This window comes from Pipistrellus kuhlii, unplaced genomic scaffold (genome assembly GCF_014108245.1).
Source record: "Pipistrellus kuhlii isolate mPipKuh1 unplaced genomic scaffold, mPipKuh1.p scaffold_m20_p_125, whole genome shotgun sequence".
In the NCBI taxonomy this organism is placed as follows: Eukaryota; Metazoa; Chordata; class Mammalia; order Chiroptera; family Vespertilionidae; genus Pipistrellus; species Pipistrellus kuhlii.
In genome coordinates, this window is record NW_023425433.1 from 201,980 (window position 1) to 224,740 (window position 22,761).

Below are 22,761 nucleotides of genomic sequence, written 5' to 3' on the forward strand. Positions count from 1 at the left end.
AAAATCAATAAAATATATTATTAAAAAAAAAGATTACTGTATCCAGCAAAGTTATCATTCAGAATTGAAGGGCAGATAAAAAGCTTCACAGAGAAGAAAAAGCTAAAGGCGTTCACCACCACCAAACCAGTATTATATGAAATGCTGAAAGGTATTCTTTAAGAAGAGGAAGAAGAAAAAAAAGATAAAAATTATGATAAAAAATATATATCAACAAGTGAATCTAAAAATCAAGTGAATTAAAAATCTGAGGAACAGATTAAACTGGTGGCTATAATAGAATCAAGGGCAAAGAAAGGGTGGGGATTGATAGTTATCAGGGGGAAAGGAGTGGGGGGGTGCAGGAAGAGACTGGATTAAAATCATGCACCTATGGATAAGGACAATGGGGGGGGGGGGGTAAGGGCAGAGGGTGGGGTGGGAACCGGGTGGAAGGGAGCTAAGGGGGGGAAAGGAGAAACAACTGTAATAATCTGAGCAATAAAGATTTATTCAATAGCCGAAATCCGTTTGACTCAGTGGATAGAGCGTCGGCCTGGGGACCGAAAGGTCCCAGGTTCGATTCCAGTCAAGGGCATGTACATTGGTTACAGGCACATCCCCGGTGGGGGGTGTGCAGGAGGCAGCTGGTCAATGTATCTCTCTCATCGATGTTTCTAGTTCTCTATCTCCCTTCCTCTCTGTGAAAAATCAATAAAATATATTTTAAATATTTAATAAGTAAGTAAATAGACTCTGTGTTAAAAAGTTATTCTGCAGTGAGCTTATAATTACAAGACACCATTGATGGAAACTACAAATACTGTGATGAACAATACTGATTGGTCTTCCCGCACATGGCCCAGGGAACGTCGGGGTCCCAGCAGGGGTCTGTGAGACTATGAGCTACTGAAGAGAGGCTTAGTTTGGCTTCCATTCTTCAAAATCAGGGTCCTAGGATGCAGATAGGTCTGAACCCCTTGTCCATTACACTTCCAGCCGCCCTGCATCTGAGTCCCATATCCTGGAGCACATGGCAAGCCAGGAGCTGCAGTTATGTCCAATGTCCGTGGGGTGCGGTTGTGAGGACAGACCTCATCACTGGCAAAGAATCAAACATCGATTCAAAATTAAGGAAACATGCTTTTTATTTTTCCATTTCACGGAAGCACCACCATTGCCTGAGTTTCTAGTGTAAGCCACCAGGTGGCAGCAGAGAGCACAGAGCAGTGAGGGGACCCAGGAAGCGGAGAAAGGGAGTAAGTATAAGAGGACTGGACTGAAGAAGGGTGTGTCAGAGAAAACAGAGGGGGGATGTGGGCGCTAAATATGGCTCTCAGGAGCGGAAGGAAGTGCTGAGGGCACCTTCATGCCTGAGCTACAACTGAGGGAGGGAGGAGGAAGAAGGGTTAGGCTAATTCAGGGGAAGCAGGAGGTAGAGGCGCCTTGGGCGCTCTGGGAGGTCCGGCTATCAGTACTCGTCCCGGGGAGGGTCAAGGCCTGGCTCCCCCTGGGGCCCGTGGTCCGTCTGTCTCAGGGGCAGGAGGCCAGGGGTTTTCAGGTGGCTGGGGGCCTGCTGGCCAGGGGTCGTCAGGCAGGGGCGGTTTAGGGGGGTCCGTTCTAGGAGGCTTGGGCGGCCAGACTCCAGATTCAGGCGGGTCTCTCAAGGGATGACTGGGGCCTGGAGGTGGAGGGTCCTCAAAGATAGGGGGTGCCCCTGGCCAGGGGTCCCCGGGGATGGGGGCACCCTGAGGCAATGTTGGGGAGCCCTCCTCCTGTCCAGCCTCTGTGGGTGGGGGGGAGGGGTGGTCTCCACTGCCTGAGATGCCTATGGAGGAGGAAGGAGAAAGGTGAGAGGTGATGCGGGCCGGCACCAGACCCAGCCAGCAGCAGGGACACACCACAGCCTGAGCGGCCCGCAAACAGACTCAGAAATAACCCCCCACATTTACAAACCACCGAGTGACCTTAAACTGACATGAAACTGTCCCAAACATTAACATGACCTTTGAACTGAGAGGAACCCCAGCAAGCTCCATCCAGCCCTGACTGGGTCATCCCTGGTTGGCCCCTACGCTGGTCTGCAGCCCCCCAAGTGGCCCCCGGGCCTCCACGCTCCCTCACACAGCCCTCAGCTCCGCACACTGAACTCGGAGCGCAACGGCCACACGGAGCTACCTCCCAACCAGCAAGACACATGCCCTGAGCTGCACGCACCTCACACCCCTTAACTCCTCCCCTCAGGCGAATGCCCAGAACCCCTAATCCCTATGCGTCCAGTTCACCCCTCCTTCTTAGGGCCGCCTGCTTCTCCCCTCCCCAAATGCACAGCCTCGGTCCCAGCACACCTCCCAGGCACAGGCACAGCAGCAGCGTCCCCAGCAGCTTCCAGTCGAGCATCATGGCTGTCTCCTGGCTCCAATGTCAGGGGTGGGCTGAGCCTGGGTGCCCGGAACCCCAACAGGCTTTATAGGGGAGCGGCCAGCCCAGTGACACAGGAGTCCATCAAAGTAACCAGTCAAGCACGCTTGGAAGGCCACGCTGACGTGTAACCTCTAAGGCTGGCGCCCTCCTTTCCGGCTCCACTGTCGTGGCCAGTCAGGCACTCGTGCTTCATTCCTCGAAGCCTCAGACGCCCAGGAATGGAGGAGCAGGCTGGGCGGGATTCCAGGCTGAGGCGGGGCGGGAAGGGCCCCTCTCTGGATGCCTGGGATGCACCCAGGAGGGCGTCAGTGAGTCCAGAGCCTCCACCCTCCAGTTTCTGAGCTTTCCCCTGGGGCTCAGGCCTGCCCTGAAGTTCCTCTCCCTCCGACCAAGGGCTGCTCAGAGCACTCCCCGATCTAGGGCGTGGGGCCTCGAGGGGCCGAGAGGAGGGTGAGGACTTCCTGATTCCTTCTCCACCTCAGCAGTCACAGCCTCCCCTCCTCCCTCCGGACCTCCTCCCGTCCCTCCCGCCCCCTCCCACCCCCTCCTGTCCTTAGCTCCCACTCTGCCCACTTCCCCCTCACCCTTTAGGTCTAAGTCTTGTCTAAGTCTCCCACGTCCTGCTGGGACTTCCCGTCCCGGCCTGCCGGTGAGAAACTTGTGGCCCAAACAGAGCTCACTTCCTCCCCAAGTAGTTCCCCACCTGTCTCCCCCGAGCACAGGGCACCACTGTCCCTCCGCGGCCCACACCCACCTCTCCCAGCCGCCCAGCCCCAATCGCCACAGCCTAATCCGCTCCTTTCACCCGCGCACACCCACAGCCAGCCACCTGGGCTTAAAAACATCAACTGCCTCCCTGTTTAAAAAGTACTCAAGCCCTAACTGGTTAGGCTCAGTGGAGAGAGTGTCAGTCTGCGAACTGAAGGCTCCCCGTTTGAGTCTGGTCAAGGGCACAGGCCCAGGTTGTGGGCCAATCAGTGGTCCTCTCATCATTGATGTTTCTCTCTCTCTTCCTCTCTCTCTGAAATCCGTAAAAATGTTTACTTAAAAAAATAATAAGTACTCAGGCACAGACAGCAGGCTCAGTGGTTGAGCATCAACCTATGAACCAGGTCACAGTTCCATTCCCACATTGCGGGCTTGATCCCCGGTCTCCCCTCCCTCCCTCTGAAAATAAAAGTATATTTTTTAAATATAAAAGTGCTTGAGGGCTTTCTGCAGACTCAGGGTGAGCCTCCAGCGTGCCCTGCAGCGCGCCTCACACTCCCCGCGGGGACTCCTCCGCTCAGCAGCCTGACCCACCCCAGGGCCGCCCTGTCCCCCGCCAGCGCCCGTCACGTGGCCTCCTTCCTTCTCTCCCAGCACTTGGTTGTTCAGTGGGCACTGGTCCATGGGCTCTCCCGGGGCCCTGCCTGCCGAGGGGGTGAAGGTTTATCCTCCTCACTCCGGCACCGATTGCCTCCCAGAGGTAACCTAGAGAATAAAGAAACCTGGCACTGCTCAAACAGCTCCCCAGCAACGAGGAGAGGGGTTGGAAAAGGCACCTGTGTGGGACCTCCTCGTTCCAGCGGCAGTGCACGGAGCACCCCAGACACAAGACATCCGTGCAACGGCTCCATTCAGTCATCTTTTCAAATGTATATATTTTTATTGATTTCAGAGGAAGGGAGAGAGATAGAAACATCAATGATGCAAGAAGATCATTGATCAGCTGCCTCCTGTACGCCCCACACTGGGGATCGAGTCTGCAACCCAGGCTTGTGCCCTGACTGGAATTGAACCTGGGACCCTTCAGTCTGCAGGCAGATGCTCTATCCACTGAGCCAAACCGGCTAGGCTATTTAGTCATCTTTATTGAGGCACAGAATCCAGACACCTTGGTGGCTGGTATCCCCGAGGGCAGGCCCGCAAACCTCACCCCATTTCACGCTCCTCCCGGCCCGCTGGGCCCCTCTGAGCACCCAGGCACTCCGCGGGCCTGGCTGCGGGAGAGTTCTGGCTGTCTCCTTGAGAAGCGGACTCCTCTTCGGAAATGGCCTCACTCAGACTCTGCAGGTCATCCAGCAGGATGGAGAGGGATTCTGGGAAAGACCAGGGGATGGGAGCCAGACAAGAGAAGGTCATGAGGTCCTGTGCAGAGGAGCAGGGCTGCCCCTGGGGGGGGGGGGGGGGGGGGGCGGGCAGGGGGTTGAGGGAGGAACTGCTCAGGTCCATGGCAGATGTGAATAAAGTGTCAGAGAACAAGGCTCATGCACGGGAGTGTGTGGGGTGGAGATTCCAGAAGCGCACACACACACACACACACACACACACACACACACACACACCCCGTCTATCTCTTCCCATTTAGACACTACCTTTAGTGGCTGCCCTGGGGCCAGGCGCTGCTGCTGGAGGTGCCTGCGGCCCTGCCGGCAGAGGGCTGGGCTGCACAGACCCCTCCTTATCCAGGGGAGGAAGAACTGCCAACAGCCGCTGCTGCTTGTAATGGGAGAGGAGACCCTCCTGCTGCAAGGTGGCCTGGGAAGGAGAGGGTTCAACACCGCCTAGCAGGGCAGCCTCCCCCTCTTCTCTCCAGGCCTCTGCTCCCGACCAGCCGGCCCGCTCCCCTACCAGCAGGAGGTTCTTGTCCCTCTGCAGCTCCTGCAGGCGCTGGGCCAGCCGCAGCCCCTCCTCCTTCCGGGCCTCTTCCTGCAGGCGCCGGAGCTCCTGGTTGCGCTCCTTCTCCCGGGTGGCTCTGCGCTGCATCTGGCGCAGGGAGACCACTGGGGGACAGGGGACAGGTGTGGGCTCCCGGAGGGCGCGAGGCACCATGGAAACCAGCCTGGGATGATGGGCAGGAGCCTGGTCGCAGCCTGGTGACCGCCCCTTCAGTACAGGGAGAGCGGTTGTCGCTCCAGGACCCTGTGAATCTGCTCCCCACCAGAACCTTCCGGAACCGAGGGGAAGTCTGGATATGAGCTGAGTATGACATTTTGTCCAACAAATGTACATTTTCACCAGTGTCGTGATGGCGCTGAGCCTCTGTGGGACACTTTCCTCTCTGTAGGAGGCAGGTCAACACCATGATGCTTGTAGTTCACAGGCTCCCCAGAAGTGAGTCTGGTGGTGTGTGCAGACCAGTGTGGCAGGTGAGTGAGGGCGGGGTGGAGGCGCAGGACGATGCAGGCGCTCGTCCCAGGACTGTCCTCCCTTATTTTTCCTAATGAAGAGCTGGGGTTCCTCGGTGGGAGGCGTGGAGGGGCGCCGCCTTTGAGGAGGGTGCTGGCTATCGGGGTGCTTTCCCGGAGAACTCAGCTGACCGTTCCCTAGTAACTCCATCACCCGCATACTTCCAAGGAGCTTCACAGAAAGCTTCTAAAATAACCTGTCTGCACACCTCCGTCTTCCTGGACACCCACGTCCAGCCCACGAGCCTCACCAGCCTTGGCGTGCTCCCTCCGGGCCTCGTTCAGTCTCCTTTCTGCTTCCGAGAGCTGTTCCCGCAGCCGGGATTCCACTTCCGCCACCTTCTCTTGCAGAGCTGGGTGAAGGTGCACATGGGGCGTCGGGGAGCTGGGGCTCATGGACCCCCCTCCACGCCCATTTCCCTGCTGCTCACCTTGCCCGTAGACCTGCTGCTGCTGGGTCAGCTCCTGCCGCAGACTGGCAGCCTCCTCCGTGCTCTCCTGCTGGCCCTGGCGAGCCGCTTCCAGCTGCAGCCCCACGCTGGCCAGGGACTCCTGGGTCCGCCGCAGCTCCTGCTCCAGCTGCTGGGCCACCTCACTCAGCTGCTGCCTCTCCGCCTCCCCTGGAAAGGGGTGGGCTCAGGATTCCTCCGTCCTCTCCATGTCCTCGGCCCCAGCCCGCAGCCCCCAGCGCGCTGCCTCTGTCCCAGCTGGACAGGGACCCAGGCCAAGCGTACCTTGCTCCCGGGCCCGGCCCACCTCCTGCTGGATGATGTGGGCACTGAGCTGCACCTCTGCATCCAGGCGGTTCCGCTCTTCCCGCAGCTGCTCCAACTCAAGGCTCACCTCCTTGGTCGGCGGGGCTGGGAGGTGGCTGAGACAGAGTGGGAGAGGGGTCACCCAGCTGCCTAACTCCTTCACCCCATCCCTCCTCATTCCTATTGTTTTGGGTCCCAACAACTAACACCTGAAAGCCCCCCACCATCCTCCAATCCACTTCCAAGTGCCCCAAATTTACCTCTCCTGGCGCAGCTGAGCAAGGACCAGTTTGCGAGCCATCAGACCTGGGAGGAAGGCAGACAGCAGCAGGTTTGGAACGGAAAGGGAGGTGGGAAGAAAGAGGAAAGGGCTCCAGCTGAGAAGGCAGGAGGATGGACACGGGCAACAGACAGCTGGCGGGTGGGGTGGGGCAGGGCAGATCTGGTCTGGCAGCTTCTACCCACCCTGAATAGTGTGGACCTTGCGGACGGCATAGCTGACTCGGCTACTGAGGCTGGGCAGCCGGGCTGCAGCCTGCTCCACCTCGGCCATGCTGTTCTGGAGCCAGATCTGAAAGCTGGACAAGGTACAAGGCCGCTCACCTTCCACCCTCCTCATCCCAGGACTTGCCCTGCTGTAGGCACCTCCCTCTAGCCTGCTCTGAGGCGGGCCTGCGGGCGGCAGGGAAGGGAAATCGGGAGTTGGGAAAAGAAAAGCTGAAGTCAAGTCGTGCCCGGACTCCTCGGCCAATAAGACAGGAAAACCTGGGGCCTGAGCCCTGGAATGACTGCCACATGGAGGGGCCCGGCTGCTCATCAGAGAAGCACGCTGCTCCTGGTCCCAGCAGTAAAGCCGCCAGGTTCATGGGAACACCTATCTGGGCCCAGGTGCGGCTGAAGGCAGCGGGAGCAGGCATGGCTCTGGCGAGTGCCACAGGCTGGCTCATCTGGAGCCACCCAGGCCCTGGTGCCTCTGCAGGTCAGGGCCTCCCCCCGCACTTGTGCCACACTCAGGGGGGGTGCACTCAGGTGCCTCTTTCTAAGGAACAGAGCCATGGCTCCGTCGGTTTTCTAAGGGACCCGTTCCCAAGAAGCAGTAAGTGCCTGTGTATCTACCATCGGAGATCACGGTCACCCCTCAGGGTCCCGACCCCAGTGAAGGCCAGGTGCATCCCTATTGGCTGGCTGTGCCCCCACCAGAACCAACGTGGCTCCAAAGACCAGAAGCCTCGCTGAGGCCGGTTTGGCTCAGTGGATGGAGAGTTGGCCTGCGAACTGGGGGTTCCCGGGTTTGATTCCGGTCAAGGGCACATGCACTGATTGCAGGCACATCCCTAGTGGGAGGTGTGCAGGAGGCAGCTGATTGATGTTTCTCTCTCATCAATGTTTCTAGCTCTCTATCCCTCTCCCTTCCTCTCTAAAAAATAAAAAAATAAATAAGTCAATAAAAATAAGTAAATAAATAAATGAAGACCCAGAAGCCTAAACAGGCCCGGTGGGGGGCACGGCAGCATCCAGGGGCAGGGCTGGAACTCGGGGCAGTCAAGTCTCTGCCAACAGAAAAGCAGGCAGACACAGGCTGCCTGCGGGTCCCTCGGCAAGCAGAGGCCACTTCACGGAAACTGCACTGCGATGCCAAGCCCTCCGTGGCTTATTAAGGCCATTTTCTGATCCGGCCTCCATACCGTCTACAACTAGCTTCTGTGTTTCCCCGAAAATAAGACATCCTCCGAAAATAAGACCTACTTACAGGTTTCCTTCTGAGTGAAATATAATGCATCCCCCAAAAATAAGGCCCCCCCCTTATTCTGAGGTTCTGTCTCAGAATGCTATTGCTAAACATGAGAGATTTGGTCCACTTATTCTGAAAGAAATGGCGTTACAAGAAATTCACCAGGAAATTCAGGAATTGGATTGTTATGATGATGTTCCAGAAGATGATGACATGATTGTCATTGAATAAATGAGTAAATTCTTGATACGTAGGATTCAGTTTGTCTGGTTTGTGTTGACAACTACCATACTACCGTACCGTATACAGGTAATAAATTTCCTTTATTTTCATTTAACAATAAATGTGTACCGTATTCTTCTTCATGGAAAAATAAGACAGCCCCTGAAAATAAGACCTAGCGCATCTTTTAGCAAGGCCCATTCAGTATGTCCTCACACCGAAGGAAAACCCTGCCCACAGCAGTCTTTCTGCTCTCCTGCAGGTGGGAGCACATGCGACAGACTGAGCTCGGGTGGTGGTTTACCGGAACTATCAATACCTGCTCTGTTTCCCTGTGTGCGTGAAACCTTCCATAATTTTTTTTAATATATATCTTATTGATTTTATTTATTTATTTATTTTTACAGAGAGGAAGAGAGGGGGATAGAGAGTTAGAAACATCGATGAGAGAGAATCATCGATCAGCTGCCTCTTGCACACCCCCTACTGGGGATGTGCCCGCAACCAAGGTACATGCCCTTGACCGGAATGGAACCTGGGACCCTTCAGTCCTCAGGCTGACGCTCCATCCATTGAGCCAAACCGGTTTTGGCCTTCCATCATTTTTTAAAGTTCATTAGTCCACAAGGTACAGATTCAACAGAAGGGGCTGGTGGGCAAAGTCCATCCTGCAACGCAATTTTGAGAGGAGGTAGCAGTAAGCCTTTGCAGAGCCCAGGCCCACACAGGCCTGGCCAGTGTGGCTCTGTGGTTCAGTGTCGAACTATAAACCAATTCCCAGTTAGGGCACATGCCCGGGGTTACAGGCTCCATCCCTGGTAGGGGGTGTGCAGCCAATCAATGATCCTCTCTCATCGCTCACTGATGTTTCTATCTCTCCCTCCTCTCCCTTCCTCTCTGAAATCAATAAAAAATAAAAAAAAATATTGGGGGGGGAAAAAAAGAGCTCCATGCAGACCAGGTACCCCAATGTGCAAGGCGAGGGGGGTGCTTCCCAGCACCAGAAGCTTCGCTTCTCCTTAGAGGCCCTTTTGAAGGCTTTATACGGAGTCAGGAAGGAAATGCAGCGGGACTTGCAATTGGTTAAGAAGAAGTTGTCATGCATTTTAAATGAACTACCTACACGAATTTTTCCCAACTACTCAGGGCATGCCTGTATTAATAAAATCTGTGAGAGGAAGTAAGAACAAGTCTCCACACGCCCCATCTGAGAACAGCTGTGCAGGTGGGACCCTCCCAGGGCTCCATTTAGCTCAGGCTGTTGCTGCATCAAATGCAGGAGGACGCTTGCTCACCTCCAGCCACACAGGCAATGGCAGCCAGAGTGACCCTGGTGTGAACGCAGAGGGGCTGCCCCGTAAGATGAACCCAGGAGCTTTTACACGGCTAAGTCCTCCAGCCCGCACCCCAGCAGCTAAGTCCTCCAGCCTGCACCCCAGCAGCTAAGTCCTCCAGCTCTGCACCCCAGCAGCTAAGTCCTCCAGCCCGCATCCCCCAGAGGCTAAGTCCTCCAGCCCGCACCCCAGCAGCTAAGTCCTCCAGCCTGCACCCCAGCAGCTAAGTCCTCCAGCCCGCATCCCCAGAGGCTAAGTCCTCCAGCCCTGCACCCCAGCAGCTAAGTCCTCCAGCCCGCATCCCCCAGAGGCTAAGTCCTCCAGCCCTGCACCCCAGCAGCTAAGTCCTCCAGCCCTGCACCCCAGCAGCTAAGTCCTCCAGCCCGCATCCCCCAGAGGCTAAGTCCTCCAGCCCGCACCCCAGCAGCTAAGTCCTCCAGCCCGCACCCCAGCAGCTAAGTCCTCCAGCCCTGCACCCCAGCAGCTAAGTCCTCCAGCCCGCATCCCCCAGAGGCTAAGTCCTCCAGCCCTGCACCCCAGCAGCTAAGTCCTCCAGCCCGCATCCCTCAGAGGCTAAGTCCTCCAGCCCTGCACCCCAGCAGCTAAGTCCTCCAGCCCGCATCCCTCAGAGGCTAAGTCCTCCAGCCCGCATCCCCCAGAGGCTAAGTCCTCCAGCCCTGCACCCCAGCAGCTAAGTCCTCCAGCCCGCATCCCCCAGAGGCTAAGTCCTCCAGCCCGCATCCCTCAGAGGCTAAGTCCTCCAGCCCGCATCCCCCAGAGGCTAAGTCCTCCAGCCCGCATCCCTCAGAGGCTAAGTCCTCCAGCCCTGCACCCCAGCAGCTAAGTCCTCCAGCCCTGCACCCCAGCAGCTAAGTCCTCCAGCCCTGCACCCCAGCAGCTAAGTACTCCAGCCCGCATCCTCCAGAGGCTAAGTCCTCCAGCCCTGCACCCCAGCAGCTAAGTCCTCCAGCCCACATCCTCCAGAGGCTAAGTCCTCCAGCCTGCACCCTCCAGTGGCCTAAGGCTCTTAAACTCCAAGGTGTCTGGGAGGCTGGGGAAGCAGAAATCCCCCCCCCCCCCCAGCACACCACCTCTATCCCAGACACCTGCTGATAGCCTTGGCCACACGCTTCAGCTGCTCCTCAGCCGAGGTGGTCTGCTGCTGCTCCCGGCGCCGGGCTTCCTGGGCCCGGCCCAGCTCCACCTGCAGGGACTGTGAAGGAGACAATAAAGGGAAAGGTCCCTTCTCCGGGGCCCTGGCCCATGGACAGGCTCCCAGGCCTCCCTTAGCCCCTGACTGTGGCAGGCTCTGACCTTGGCGCCCATCCGCTCCACCTCCACCTGCGCAGCTTTGTCCTCCAGAGAGCGCTGCAGGATGGCGTGCTCCTGGCTCTGGGCGGCCACTCTTTCCTGGAACTCTGCCACCTGGGGGAGGAGAGGCAGGCAGACACTGGAGCAAAGGTCTCAGAAAGAACTCCACTCAGGGAGACAGAAGCTTGGGTTCCTCAGAATGGAGCCTGAGTCCAGGTCTCCACACAAAGCATGTGCCCTGCACCTTGAGGGCCGTTCCTCACCATCCTACCCAAGGCTGCCCCCACACACACCCCTAGTCCCCACTCTTCACAGCACACATGACTTCTTGACGTTATCTAGCCGTCTGCTGGCCTGTTGCGTCTCTCCAGGACTTTAGCTGTCTTTGTCTAGGGCTGTTCCCAGCACGCGGCAGCCACTCGGTAACACTGGTTAGATGCCACCCCTTATGTAAAGAAGACAGGGAACCATGGGAGGAAGAGCGCCAAGACCTGTCCCTTCAGCTGCTGCGTGCACGCTCTGTGCTCCAGTTCCTGGGTCTTCAGCTGCACCATGAGGGCGAACACCTTCTCCCGCCAGCACTTCAGCAGGGCCTGGCTCTTCCTGGAGAACTCGGGCTCCAGGGCATCTGACGGTTGCACCTGCATGGCGGGGGGTGAGGGGGTGTCAGTGTGGCTCCTGAGGGAGCAGAGGAAGCTGCATCTTGGTTTCTCTCTGGGCTGCAGGTGACAGGAGCCACAGAGGCAGAGGTGTGTGTGCAGGGAGGGGAGCTCTCAGCAGGGTCCCGCCCACAGGGAGGCGCGGGGCGAGGGGCCTACCTTCCTGGCCAGCTCCTCTTCCTGCATGGACAGGATGTGCATGAGGCTCTGCACGCGCACCTGCAACAGCTCCGCAGTTGTGTGCAGGCCATCCCGGTCCTCCTGCAAGTGCTGCCAGGGAGCAGGGCAGAGCGCACCGTCTGCACCCACTCTCCCGGGGCCCGTACACCCTCCCCGTCCTGGGCCACCCACCTGCACAGACGTGCCCTGCACCTCACCTGCACAGCCTCCAGAAGCTCCAGTCGCTCTGATTCCCATGCCTGGCTGTTAATCTCGGGGGGAACTTGTTCCCCCACATATCTCCGTAGGTTCCCAACCAAGGTCACCTGAGCCTCCAAGTCTTCTTGGGTCTTGCTAGGATTAGTGTGGGGATGGGGCAGCCATCAGGGGGCACCTAGGAGACTCACCCCACCCACCACCTGCTGGGGCCCCCTTGGCCACCCACCCACTTACCTCAGCTGCTCCCTCAGCAGCTCAGCCTCCCTCTGGGCCAAGGCCAGCTCCTTGGCTTCCCCGGCCCTGCTGGTTTCCAGACCGGTCAGAGACTTCTCCAGGCCCTCGGCTTTGCTGGTCAAACTGGAAAGAGCCTCCTGGTGAGCCCGTGTCAAGGAGGACAGCTGTAGAGAGAGGGGTCTCAGCAGGGACTGGCTCACCCCCACACCTGGGCTTTCCAAATCTCCCCTGGCTCTGGCCTTGTCTCCCACTTCCTGTAACCTTAGGCAGCAGCCCAACACATGGCCCACGGGCCTCAAGGGCCTGGCAAATGGGGCCGACCCTGGAGCCTTTAACTCCCCATCGCACCCCAACTCATCAGCAGCGCCTGCCTGGACTTCCCCCAAATCACATCTTCACTTCTCTCCTCTGGCCAGCAGCCTGGGGTGGGCCACCCTCACCTCAGCAACCACCTCCCGACCAGTCTTGAGGGGCTCCAGCGGCTGGCATTCTGAGCAAAACCCAGCTCCTTCCCTCGGCTGCAAAGCCCCTGCAGGGACCCCTGCCCACCGCGCTGAGCCCATCTCCTGATTCCACATGTCACCGCCACCTCCTCGGGGCCTCCCTGGCCCCTCCAATCCCCACCACCACCGCTCGGTCCTGCTGCCTGCTCCTGGCCCCCAGCACTCGCTGCCGTCTGATGGACCTTGCAGTCCCACAGCCCACACAAAAGGAAGCTCTGGAAGGCGGGCGGCTCGCCCTTTCCTCACTGTATCTCAGTGGTGTCAGGGACACTGCGGGGGTCATGGGACAGACAAGGACGTGGGAACACGGCTGTCCTCATCTCCAGTCCGTCTCCCGTCACCCGATTTCCACGCCACATTTAGAGTGAACTTTTTGGACATAAATTACAATCATGTCATTTCCTTGTTTTAAACCTTTCACTGGTTGCTCATTGTCCTTTTTTTGAAAAAAATATTTTTTTTATTAATTTCAGAGAGGAGAAATATCAATGAGAGAGACATCCACTGGCTGCCTCCTGCACGGCTCCTACTGGGATCTGAGCTTGAAATCCAGGCAGATGCCCTGACCCAGAATCGAACTGTGACCTCCTGGTTCACGGGTGGACACCCAACCACTGAGCCTTGCCACTAAACTGGGCGTTCATTGTTCTTAAGATAAAGTTCTGGATGGGCCTGAAGCCTCACAGTCCCAGGACCACCCGGAGCCCCCCAGCTCCTGCACTCAAACCCCTCTGGCCGCCTCCTGTCCCACATGCTGCCCCCCGTCACAGCAGCTCCCACCTCCACCGCCCATGCCCAACAAGCCAACTTCTCAGAACAAAAGTCACCTCTTGTTCTGGCCAGTTTGGCTCAATGGAGAGAGCATCAGCCTGTGGACTGAAAGGTCCCAGGTTCCAACCTGGTCAAGGGCACAGGCCCAGTAGGGGGCCTGCAGGAGACAGCCAATCAATAGTTCTCTCTCATCATTGATGTTTCTCTCTCTCCCTCTCCCTTTTTCTCTGAAACCAATTATATATATATAATTCTCCTCTTCTCTTTATGCATCTTTGGTGACTCTAAAGGCCATTTATATTTTTCTCTATCACTGGCTGGATTGTTGACTTCCTTGTATCAATTTTTACACAATTATCGAGTAGGGATATTAGCTTTCTGTGATATGAGCTGTAAATATTGTTCCTAATTTACCTGTTGTCCTTTTTTATATTTTTTTTTATTGGTTTCAGAGAAGGAGGGAGGGGAAAAAGAGAGATAAACCAGTGATGAGAATTGTTAATTGGCTGCCTCCTGCACACCCTGGGGATCAAGCTTGCAACCCCAGGCATGTGCCCTTGACTGGAAGCGAACCCAGGACCCCTCAATCTACAGGCCGACGCTCTACCCACTGAGCCAAACCAGCTAGGGCTACCAGTTGTCCTTTAACTTTGCTTTTATTGCCATTCCTAAGTTTACTAGTAGTATTATAAAGTCAACATTCCAATCTTTTGTGGCTCAGGCTCTTGATTCATATGGAAAGACCTTCCCCACTCACCCGGGAGTTAAAGTCCTCCCCCAATCACGCTCTGGCAGGAGCTGACTTTCTTTGTATTCCCCAACCAAGGCCACACTCCGCGGCAGGACGAGGACACGGCAGACGAGTGCAACCCGTCAGCCAGCCAGACACTGGAGCTTCGCAGAGATGCAGACCAATGCCACTCTTCCACTCACTGCTTTTGTTTTAGGAAGTTTGATTTTTAAATTTTATATAAAGTGATTATGTAATGGAGTTTTTAAATGAAGTAATACATTTTTTAAAGTTAAAAAAAAAACACACAAAAAAACCCTTCTCCACTCAAGGTTACCATGAATTCACCCAGGTTTTCTTCCGGTATCTTTATGGTTCCATTTCTTAATATGCGGACTTATTAGGTGACCTTCCTAGCTTCCCACCAGCTATGGCTTCCCTGTCCTTCTTCACGGCGCTTCTCCCACAGCAGGCAACTACTTAGGATTAAATCAGTGTTGAATGCATGTCGGCCTCTAGGCCGCCAGCTGCACCCAGGCGGGCAGGGACTGGCTGGTGTGTTCACCAGAGGCCCAGCTCCTGTCTCAGGGATGGAAGAGCAGCACTGATAATGCTTACCAACTGAACAGTCTCCTTCCTAGCTCAGCTCGGGCCCACCCCGCGGTGCTCCCAAATTAACTGGGTACCCAGAGTGAGGTAGGAAGACAGATTACTGCCTACTGAAGGGGAAGGAGAGCTTCAGGTGGTGGGTGGTCAGCTGAGTTCTGGGAACAAAGCCATCTGAAGTCCAAGAGCCATCTGAAGATGCTCTTTCCAGGGCATCTTTTTCCACATCTGCTCTCTGCAGGGAAGCCCTGCCCAGATCCCACTGAGAAGGTGAGGCCTTCCCATCCCCACATTCACCTGCTCCTGGTGCAGCCTTTGAACCTCCTCCAGCTCCCGCTGGCTCCCCTCTTCCAGGTTCTTCCGGACAACTTCAGCCCCCGCCAGGGCGGCTCGCAGGCCCTCGGCCTCAGCTCGGCCAGCCTTCTCTGCCCGGGCCAGGGCCTCCAGCTCCATGGCCTGGGTCTCCAGCTTCATCTTTTGCTGTAGCGAGGTTTCCCGAAGGACCCGGACTTCCTCCTCAAGCCGTCGCAGCTCCTGCAGCTGCCGAGAGATCAGCTCTGCCTGCTGGCGCAAGGCCTGTGACCCCTGCTCCACAGACCTTGAAAGACAGGGTGGCACAGGTGAGACCTGTCTCGGAGGCTGGGAAGGTGACCCCAGAAGAGATCCCTCTGCTCACGTGGGGAGATGGGGGAATGAAGCTGGACTTAGGAGTCTCTGCATTTCCATCACCATCGCCATTCACCAAGGCCCTGCTAAGCATATCAGGTCTAGTCTCTGGGCTCATGGCTCTCTAGCAGTGAGCATCAACTGTGTCCCACAATTCTTAAAACCTACAATAACTGACCTCTTTTTCCTTAGATTGCCAAGTAAAAAAGATGACAACAGCTAACACAATAGCTGTGGGGTGTGAGCACTTGGTTTTGGACCATAAATATATAAATCACGAGAGTTGTACCTTATTGGTCACATCGAATAAGGTTGCATCTGATTAGTTCATTCTTGCTATCAGAAATCCTTATATACAAGTATAGGCACCTAACTTTTTATAAAATGTTTTCATTGTTTTCAGAATGGGAGATGGAGAGATAGAATATCAATAGTGAGAGAGAATAGTTGATTGACTGCACGTCAATAAACTACGCAGTCCCAGCCTTCAGCGAAGTCTCCTGGTGCCCATACAGCTTAAAACAGCAGTCGCCAACCTTTCGGACCTCAGGGACCATGGGTTGGCAACCGCTGGCTGAAAGCGCCTGGGACCCAGCTCTTGGCGCAGCTTCTGACTGAGGCCCAGATCTGAGGCAGGACTTCAGCAGAAACGACAGCCTACAGAAACTAAGTGAATGGCCATAGGACTGTAGCCAAGCTAGGAACTGAGAGCCTGTGTCCTGATCAGCTCTGTGTGGTCATCATGCTCCTTGCCCACTGGTGGGGCCCAGGGAGACCCACCCGCAATTCCACTCCAGAGCACAATGCGTAACGGCCTGCTGGTTTATCAGGGAAAGACACGCAGGAACCACCAATACGCAGCTCTACGGACAACACGTCAACAAACAGCAGGGCCCGCTCCGACAGCACTACCCACCAGAATGAGCCCATACTAGCAGTCTGAACTTCATCCTCTGCCTTATTATGGTCAGCTGTTGGTCAATGTCTCCTCCCTTGGAATTTTAAGGAAATCACTGATACCAGGATTTCTCCTATTTGTTATCCCCACCGCTAGCCTCTAGCATGTTCTTCTTACTATTTATGGATTGTAGGCACCAATAATTGCTATGGATAAATGAACAAATTATGGAACTAAGGTCTGGACTAGGGTAAGGAACCTATTTCAGTGAAGAATGGTCACTGGCAAGCAAGCCTGAGAAGTGGCAATGGACCCCTACCTGCCCCTCCACCCCGGCTCCTGCCCATCGCCAGACACGTCCTGTTCCCACATGATCTCTTGAGGCCTCTGGATGTCTGGCCGCCTCTCTGAGACACCTCGATGGGCCAGGGGAATGTCTGAGACCCAGGTGGGGGCCATTCTTGGCAGGGTTGGAAGGGGCCGAGCTTGGAAGTGGGATGGAGGGATGAGCCCAGTGGAACCTGAGGAATCACAAGGACAAAGATGGTCAGTTTCCGGGGAGAGACAACACTGGTCCCCTGCCCGGTCCCACTGACCTGAAGGTCGAAACATCTCCACATTATATGAAGCCTCTAGATTCTGTGTCCAGCCATCTACCTTCCCCTGGACAGGAGGAGAAACAAGGACACTGCAATTCAATGCTCCTTCCAAAGAGAAAGCCCCTGAGACAAAGTCTCCGTCCTCAGACAGAGCCAGGCCCCGCCGAGCTCCTCTTCCTACTTCCCAGAAGAGACGCCCACAGACCACGCTGGACCCAGCCTGGCCCCTGGCAGAACCACGGCCACAGCCAGGGTCGGGGGACTCTACTGAGAGGCTGAGGGGGTTCAGGGTCCGGGCGCGCCTTTACCCTCCTCCTCAAGTTTCTACCGACTCTGCCATTCCTGGTCGCGCGTGAGAACGGTGTGCAGTGCAGGGGCTGCGAGCCCAGGCTCCAGAGACCCCTCCAAGGCTCGGCAAGGCCTGGGGGAAGCCCATCCACACACCAAGCCAGGACCCCCGGGTCCCTCCCGACTAAAGGGCTGGCCCAAGGCCTGGCCCCGGAGGGATGTGACCGTATGCCCGGCAGCTCGGCTCCCCAGGACCCCGCGGGGTCCAGGCTGCCTAGAGCCCCGGGCAGAAAAGCCAGCTTCCGGACATCTCACAAACCTCCCAGCAGCTTCCGGTTCCTGTCCACTAGCCCGTCGGCTGCCCACCCGGCCGCCCACCCTGCTCCCGCCAGAGCCTGGGCACCGAGGCTCAAAGCCTCCCACCCTCCCACCCAAATTCCCCTGTCCCCCCAATCTGCGAGTCCTACCGCCCGCCCTGCCCTCTAATCTGCTTTCCTCCTGAGGGCATTGCCCGGCTCCCTCAGCTCCTCCACAGCCCGCTCCCGCCCCCCGCCCCCCACGGGCTCTCAGCCCCACCCCTCCCGGGACATGGAGCTTCGCCCCGCTGGACCCTGAGCGCTAAGGCTGTTCTGCACCTCGTCCGTTCCGGCACCGCCCCTGTCCCCTCTACCCCGACCAGCCCCGGGACCACCCTCGAGGCCCCGTTCCGCCCCTTCCCTCCCCCAACCGCCGCTCCCGAGGCCCTCACTTAGCGCGAGAGCCTGCACCGAGCTCCGGCCGGCCTCGGCCTGACCGCGCCTGCGCAGAGCGGCCGGTGGCGGGCCGGAGGTGCACGCAGGCGCGGTAGTGTCTAAAGCCGGGCCGGAAGCCGGCGCTGCTGTCTCCGCGCCCTGGCGGCTCCTCCCAACTCCGGGGACCCGGGAAAACTTGTAAACCAATCAGAAAAGGCTGAGGCGGGACCTGCGTTTGACCCTGACCAATGGAACGGAGGAGACCCGAAGCTGGCCAATCAGGAACGGCACGAGGCAGGCTTGCGGGAGCCGAGTTCGGACCCGGGAATTCCGAAGGCGGGTCCGCGCTGCCCGCGCGCAGAGGCCGCGCCCCCCCGGGCCCCGCGCCCTTGCTGTCAAACAGCTGCGGAGCGCCCGCCGGGCCGGAGCCCGAGTGTCCCGGACGCCGCACCGGTCGGCACTGCCTGCAGAGACCGTACCACGCGGTAGATCCGACCCTGAGCTGGGCTGGGGTGGGCAGAAGGCTAGGTTTGCCTTGCATCGTCTCGGGGAGCTGTTTCTCTCCACCCCACCCCGAGAAGCTGGGCAGATAGCGTTTAGGTCCAGGGTCTTGGAAACGTAGGGACCCTTTTTCTCTGCCTTTTGGGGGTGACAGTAGAGTCACTTCCCACTGGGTTTCAACCTAACTAGCCATGAGTGAGGGGTTGGCCAGAAGAGCGAGGCGCGGGCGAGCTGGAGGGCTGGCTACTCCCTTTGGATAAGCGGGTCTGACAGGAAAAAGCTATTTTCTCCAAATGTCATTGCGGCGATAAGTTAGCATTGCAGAATTAGGAGCACACCAGTTTACAGTTCCCCGGAAGCTGCCTAATGGTATGTTGCTTCCAACAGATTGAAGGCTCCCGGAAATTCTGCGGCCCAAGGATCCGGCTCATCCAAGGTGTCACAGTGCCCCGAATTTTTCCGCTTTTGGAGCTGCTTGCCAGCCATTTTGCATCGCGTGCCTAGGACCATTGCATTCTGGATTGGCTCAAAGTTGGAAATGCACAAAGCATAACTCAAGCTTGCACCAGACAGAAAGTGAGCCTAGCCTACCGTGCATGGATCTCTGAAGTGGAAGAGGTGTGCAGCGCACCGCCTATGCTGCCCTGCTTCCAGCTGCTGCGCATTGGGGGCGGCAGGGGCGGCGACCTCTACACTTTCCACCCCCCAAGCGGAACTGGCTGCACCTATCGTTTGGGCTGCAGGGCCGACCTGTGTGATGTGGCCCTGCGGCCCCAACAGGAGCCCGGCTTCATCTCGGGAGTCCATGCAGAGTTGCACGCTGAGCGCCAGGGTGATGACTGGAGGGTCAGCTTGGAGGACCACAGCAGCCAAGGTGAGCAGTAAGCAGTTCAGGGATGGAATGATTAAGGGGTTCCACAGGGGCCCTGCCTGCCTCCCTGTCAGGATGGATGGATGGTGGGCAAGGCAGTCATCCACGTTGACTCTTGTTGGTCTCCGTTTAGCTCAGACAGGCTGGGAGGTGGTTCCAGAGCCTGGGGCAGCATCAGGGAAATATCCGTGGGGTGTTGTGTGGCCACAGGGAGGGCGGAGTTGGGGGTTGGGGTGCTGAGCTCAGATTCCCGCCTTGCTGGGACGCTAGTTCCTGTCTTAGGCAGTTAGGATGTCTGTTTTAATGACATGGGCATGTCTTACTCCCTTCCGTGGAGGTAGTCACAGCCAGCCTCAGGCCGTCACTTCATCTCTGGGTGAAATGGAAGGACTGTCAAGTCCGTTTGAGGAGCGTGTGGGGGTAACTATGGTAGCACCTCCATTTAGTGCTTACTATTAAGCCAGGCACTGTTTTAAATTCATTGAATGTAAATGGGCATTAAGATCCCCACTTTACATACAGGGAAATGAGGCACAGAGGTTAACTTGTCCAGGGTCAGAGCTGGTAAGAGATGGCGTCAGGATTGGAACCCAGTCTGAGCTATGCTGAGTGGCAGCTGGTTGAAGGTGAGGATGTCTGACACTGGACCTCAATGGAATGTTCCCTCCCAGGTCCTATGGCCAGCTCAGAAAGAGCTTAGGACCTGATGCCACCTGCCGAGAGGCTCAGGAGAATGTGAGGATTTGCTCCCCAGAAAGTCAGGGCCATTTTCTCCACTCCTAACTGGTCTTTGCTTTTGTCATTTCCTGTTTGTCTGGTGACCCACCATCAACAGGGACTTTGGTCAACAATGTCCGACTCCCTAGGGGTCACAGGCTGGAGCTGAGCGATGGTGACCTTCTGACCTTTGGCCCTGAAAGGCCCCCAGAAACCGGCCCCTCGGAGTTCTACTTCATGTTTCAGCAAGTCCGAGTCAAACCTCAGGATTTCGCTGCCATTACCATCCCACGGTCTAGGGTAGAAGAGGGAACCGGGCTTGGCTTCCAGCCCATGCTGCCTCCCCAGGGGGCTCCGCAGCGGCCCCTCAGCACCCTGTCCCCTGCACCAAAAGCCACGCTGATCCTCAACTCCATCGGCAGCCTCAGCAAGCTCCAGCCGCAGCCCCTCACCTTCTCCAGGAGCGGGGGTGGGCCACCGAGCCTGCCTGCCCGCACTCCCCTTGGGAAAGAGGGGACCACCCCTTCTGCCCCGACCCCAAGAAACCGAAGGAAATCAGCTCACCGGGTGTTGGCAGAATTGGATGATGAGGGAGAGGCTCCCGAGAGCCCCCCAGTCCTTAGAGAGCCCAGGAAGAGACTCTGTGTAGAGACGCCACCGACACCCAGTGGGTAAGTGGTGAGATCACTGTCTGACTCCCCTGCCTTTCCATTCCTCAGGTTGGGAAGTGGCCCTGGCTGGGGAGGAGGTGGGCAGTGGGCAGACAATAGGTTGGAATGGCAACCAGGCGAGCTCTAGCAACCAGGCTGACCACTACTGGGTCTATCTGGACCCACTATTTTCACAAGGAAAAGTTCTAGGCTTCTCCTACAGGTTCTCGGTGACCAGGCGTTTTTTTTCTTCAGAAATCAACGTGGGCGTCCTCCAAAGCACCCCGTGAGCACCCCGTGACTCCTCCTGTGGTTGGGGGCGGGGAGCCCTGTGCAGCCCCTTGTTGCTGCCTGCCCCAAGAAGAAACGGTGGCCTGGGTTCAGTGTGATGGATGTGACCTCTGGTTCCATGTGGCCTGTGCTGGCTGCAGTATCCAGGCTGCCAGGGAGGCTGACTTCCGGTGCCCAGGGTGTCACATGGGCATCCAGACCTAAGGCCCACCACCAAGGAGCCAGATAGAGCTGGCCATGGGTGGACACAGTGGGTCCTAAGAGATGCTTCTTCTCTTGCCTCCCCAGGAGGGAATGACTACAGAACAGGGCCCGTTGCTATGGATCCCAGGCCTGGAACAGGCCCTTCCGGACAAGGGGACAGAGATGGCTTCCTGCCAAAGACAATGCCTTCAGGAATTGCCATGAGCTGTAAATTCCGTTACAAGTCATAGATCCTTACTTCATGGACACTAGAGAGCCCAGTGGTGACGGGCACAGCGGGAAAGGTCTCACCCTCAGTGTCTGATCATCAACTACAGAGACCACCTGTGCCTGATGATCAAGCCCCAGACCCAGACAAGTGAGTTCCCAACTTGGATGGCGCCACCTAAGGCATTCTGGGAAAACCTAGGGCACAGTTCCCAAACTCTAATCCTACGGCAGACCATGTTTGTAGCCTGTGGCCTGGCTTTTCAGAGGTTTGTTTCCATTTCCAAATAAAGAATGAAAATATTAATAATTTGCTGCTAGGTAGTTACTTCTTTATGGATCTGATACACATTGCTTTCCAATTCTTGGTAGAATGTACTTGGAAAGGTTTAGAAAACGTGAATTCTTAGGGGAAGAGGAGATGAGAGGAAAAGGTAAACAAATACAGACCTGGTCATTGAAAAAGTGCAAATAGCCGAAACTGATTTGGCTCAGTGGATAGAGCGTCAGCCTGCGGACTGAAAGGTCCCGGGTTCAATTCCAGTCAAGGGCATGTACCTTAGTTGCAGGCACATCCCCAGTAAGGGGTGTGCAAGAGGCAGCTGATCGATGATTCTCTCATCGACGTTTCTAACTCTCTTCCTCTCTGTAAAAAAAATTAATAAAATATATCTAAAAAAGAAAGAAAGAAAAAGTGCAAATAGGCCCTGACTGAATAGCTCAGTTGATTAGAGTATCTTCCTGATACCCCAAGGATCTGGGTTTGATCCCCAGTCAGGGCACATATAAGAATTAACTAATGATTGCATAAATAAGAACAAAAAAATTTAAAAAAGAAGAAGTGCAAATATATGGGATGAACTTGGAGCCTGAAAAAAAGAAACCCAGGTAATGAAGGGTTTGGTTTAAAGAAAACATCCACTGCCCTTACAGCTAGGTACTGGGTTTGGCCGGTTTCACGTAGAAGGCAAAACCTGTGCAGGCGGACCTGACACTGCGGGTTCGGCTCCAGACCACTGCACAAAGTGAGCCATCTTTCCCTCGTGGGGTCTTGCCCTCCATCTGACAAAGCTACCTGTGAAGGCGTGCCTGCACTGCAGGGCAGAGGACCCGCTAGAGCAGCCGCTGCCTGGACCCGTGTCAGCTCAGCCCATGTGGGCATTGCCTTACCCGGATGCAGGTCCACCCCTTTCCGCTCCTACCACGGCTTACCAACCTGTTTCCAGAGGAAGGAGCAAGGACCCCTATGTGGTAGCAGCAACGCGCGGAGGGTCTGCTGAGTCACTCGGACAGGACAGGCAAAATGAAGGGAAACCTCAGGGGCCCTGGC

General features: G+C 56.6%; 3 protein-coding genes across 8 annotated transcripts; 1 reads left to right on the plus strand and 2 right to left on the minus strand.

Moving 5' to 3' along the window:
- Positions 1-1,109: 1,109 nt before the first annotated feature.
- PSORS1C2 (psoriasis susceptibility 1 candidate 2) lies at positions 1,110-2,829 on the minus strand. Its single transcript, XM_036434529.2, has 2 exons — positions 2,328-2,829; positions 1,110-1,807 (listed from the first exon to the last, which is right to left on the minus strand). Exons 1-2 carry the CDS (start codon positions 2,380-2,382, stop codon positions 1,473-1,475), a joined length of 390 nt encoding a protein of 129 aa, XP_036290422.1. The 5' UTR covers positions 2,383-2,829; the 3' UTR covers positions 1,110-1,472.
- A 1,409-nt stretch (positions 2,830-4,238) lies between these two features.
- On the minus strand, positions 4,239-18,089 carry CCHCR1 (coiled-coil alpha-helical rod protein 1). Of its 6 annotated transcripts, none has more exons than XM_036434503.2 (18): positions 18,008-18,089; positions 16,969-17,035; positions 16,692-16,893; positions 15,106-15,406; positions 12,199-12,362; positions 11,964-12,099; positions 11,746-11,856; positions 11,419-11,568; positions 10,931-11,041; positions 10,723-10,829; positions 6,794-6,906; positions 6,589-6,634; positions 6,308-6,444; positions 6,005-6,193; positions 5,825-5,926; positions 5,017-5,168; positions 4,761-4,881; positions 4,239-4,484 (listed from the first exon to the last, which is right to left on the minus strand). In XM_036434503.2, exons 2-18 carry the CDS (start codon positions 16,982-16,984, stop codon positions 4,318-4,320), a joined length of 2,325 nt encoding a protein of 774 aa, XP_036290396.1. In that variant the 5' UTR covers positions 16,985-17,035; positions 18,008-18,089; the 3' UTR covers positions 4,239-4,317. The 6 variants fall into 6 exon arrangements, with proteins under 6 accessions (XP_036290396.1, XP_036290394.1, XP_036290397.1 ...); XM_036434501.2 differs by having other exon boundaries at positions 4,761-4,923; XM_036434504.1 differs by lacking the exon at positions 18,008-18,089 and adding an exon at positions 17,280-17,566 and having other exon boundaries at positions 4,761-4,923.
- A 130-nt stretch (positions 18,090-18,219) lies between these two features.
- TCF19 (transcription factor 19) lies at positions 18,220-21,476 on the plus strand. The gene is given in 4 exon segments (XM_036434519.2): positions 18,220-19,365; positions 20,198-20,750; positions 20,985-21,019; positions 21,022-21,476. Coding segments are annotated over 4 exon segments (1,029 nt in total). The 5' UTR covers positions 18,220-19,127; the 3' UTR covers positions 21,225-21,476.
- The last annotated feature ends 1,285 nt before the right edge of the window (positions 21,477-22,761 follow it).

Excerpts from the sequence above, each read along its gene's own strand:
- PSORS1C2 (XM_036434529.2), bottom strand. The coding sequence starts at position 2,382 with ATGATGCTCGACTGGAAGCTGCTGGGGACGCTGCTGCTGTGCCTGTGC. Across the intron at positions 1,808-2,327 it reads GCTGTGCCTGTGCCTGGGAG|GCATCTCAGGCAGTGGAGAC; the intron begins GTGTGCTGGGAC and ends CCTCCTCCATAG.
- CCHCR1 (XM_036434501.2), bottom strand. Across the intron at positions 12,363-15,105 it reads AAAGGCTGCACCAGGAGCAG|CTGTCCTCCTTGACACGGGC; the intron begins GTGAATGTGGGG and ends CTCTCTCTACAG. Across the intron at positions 5,927-6,004 it reads GCAGCAGGTCTACGGGCAAG|CTCTGCAAGAGAAGGTGGCG; the intron begins GTGAGCAGCAGG and ends ACCTTCACCCAG.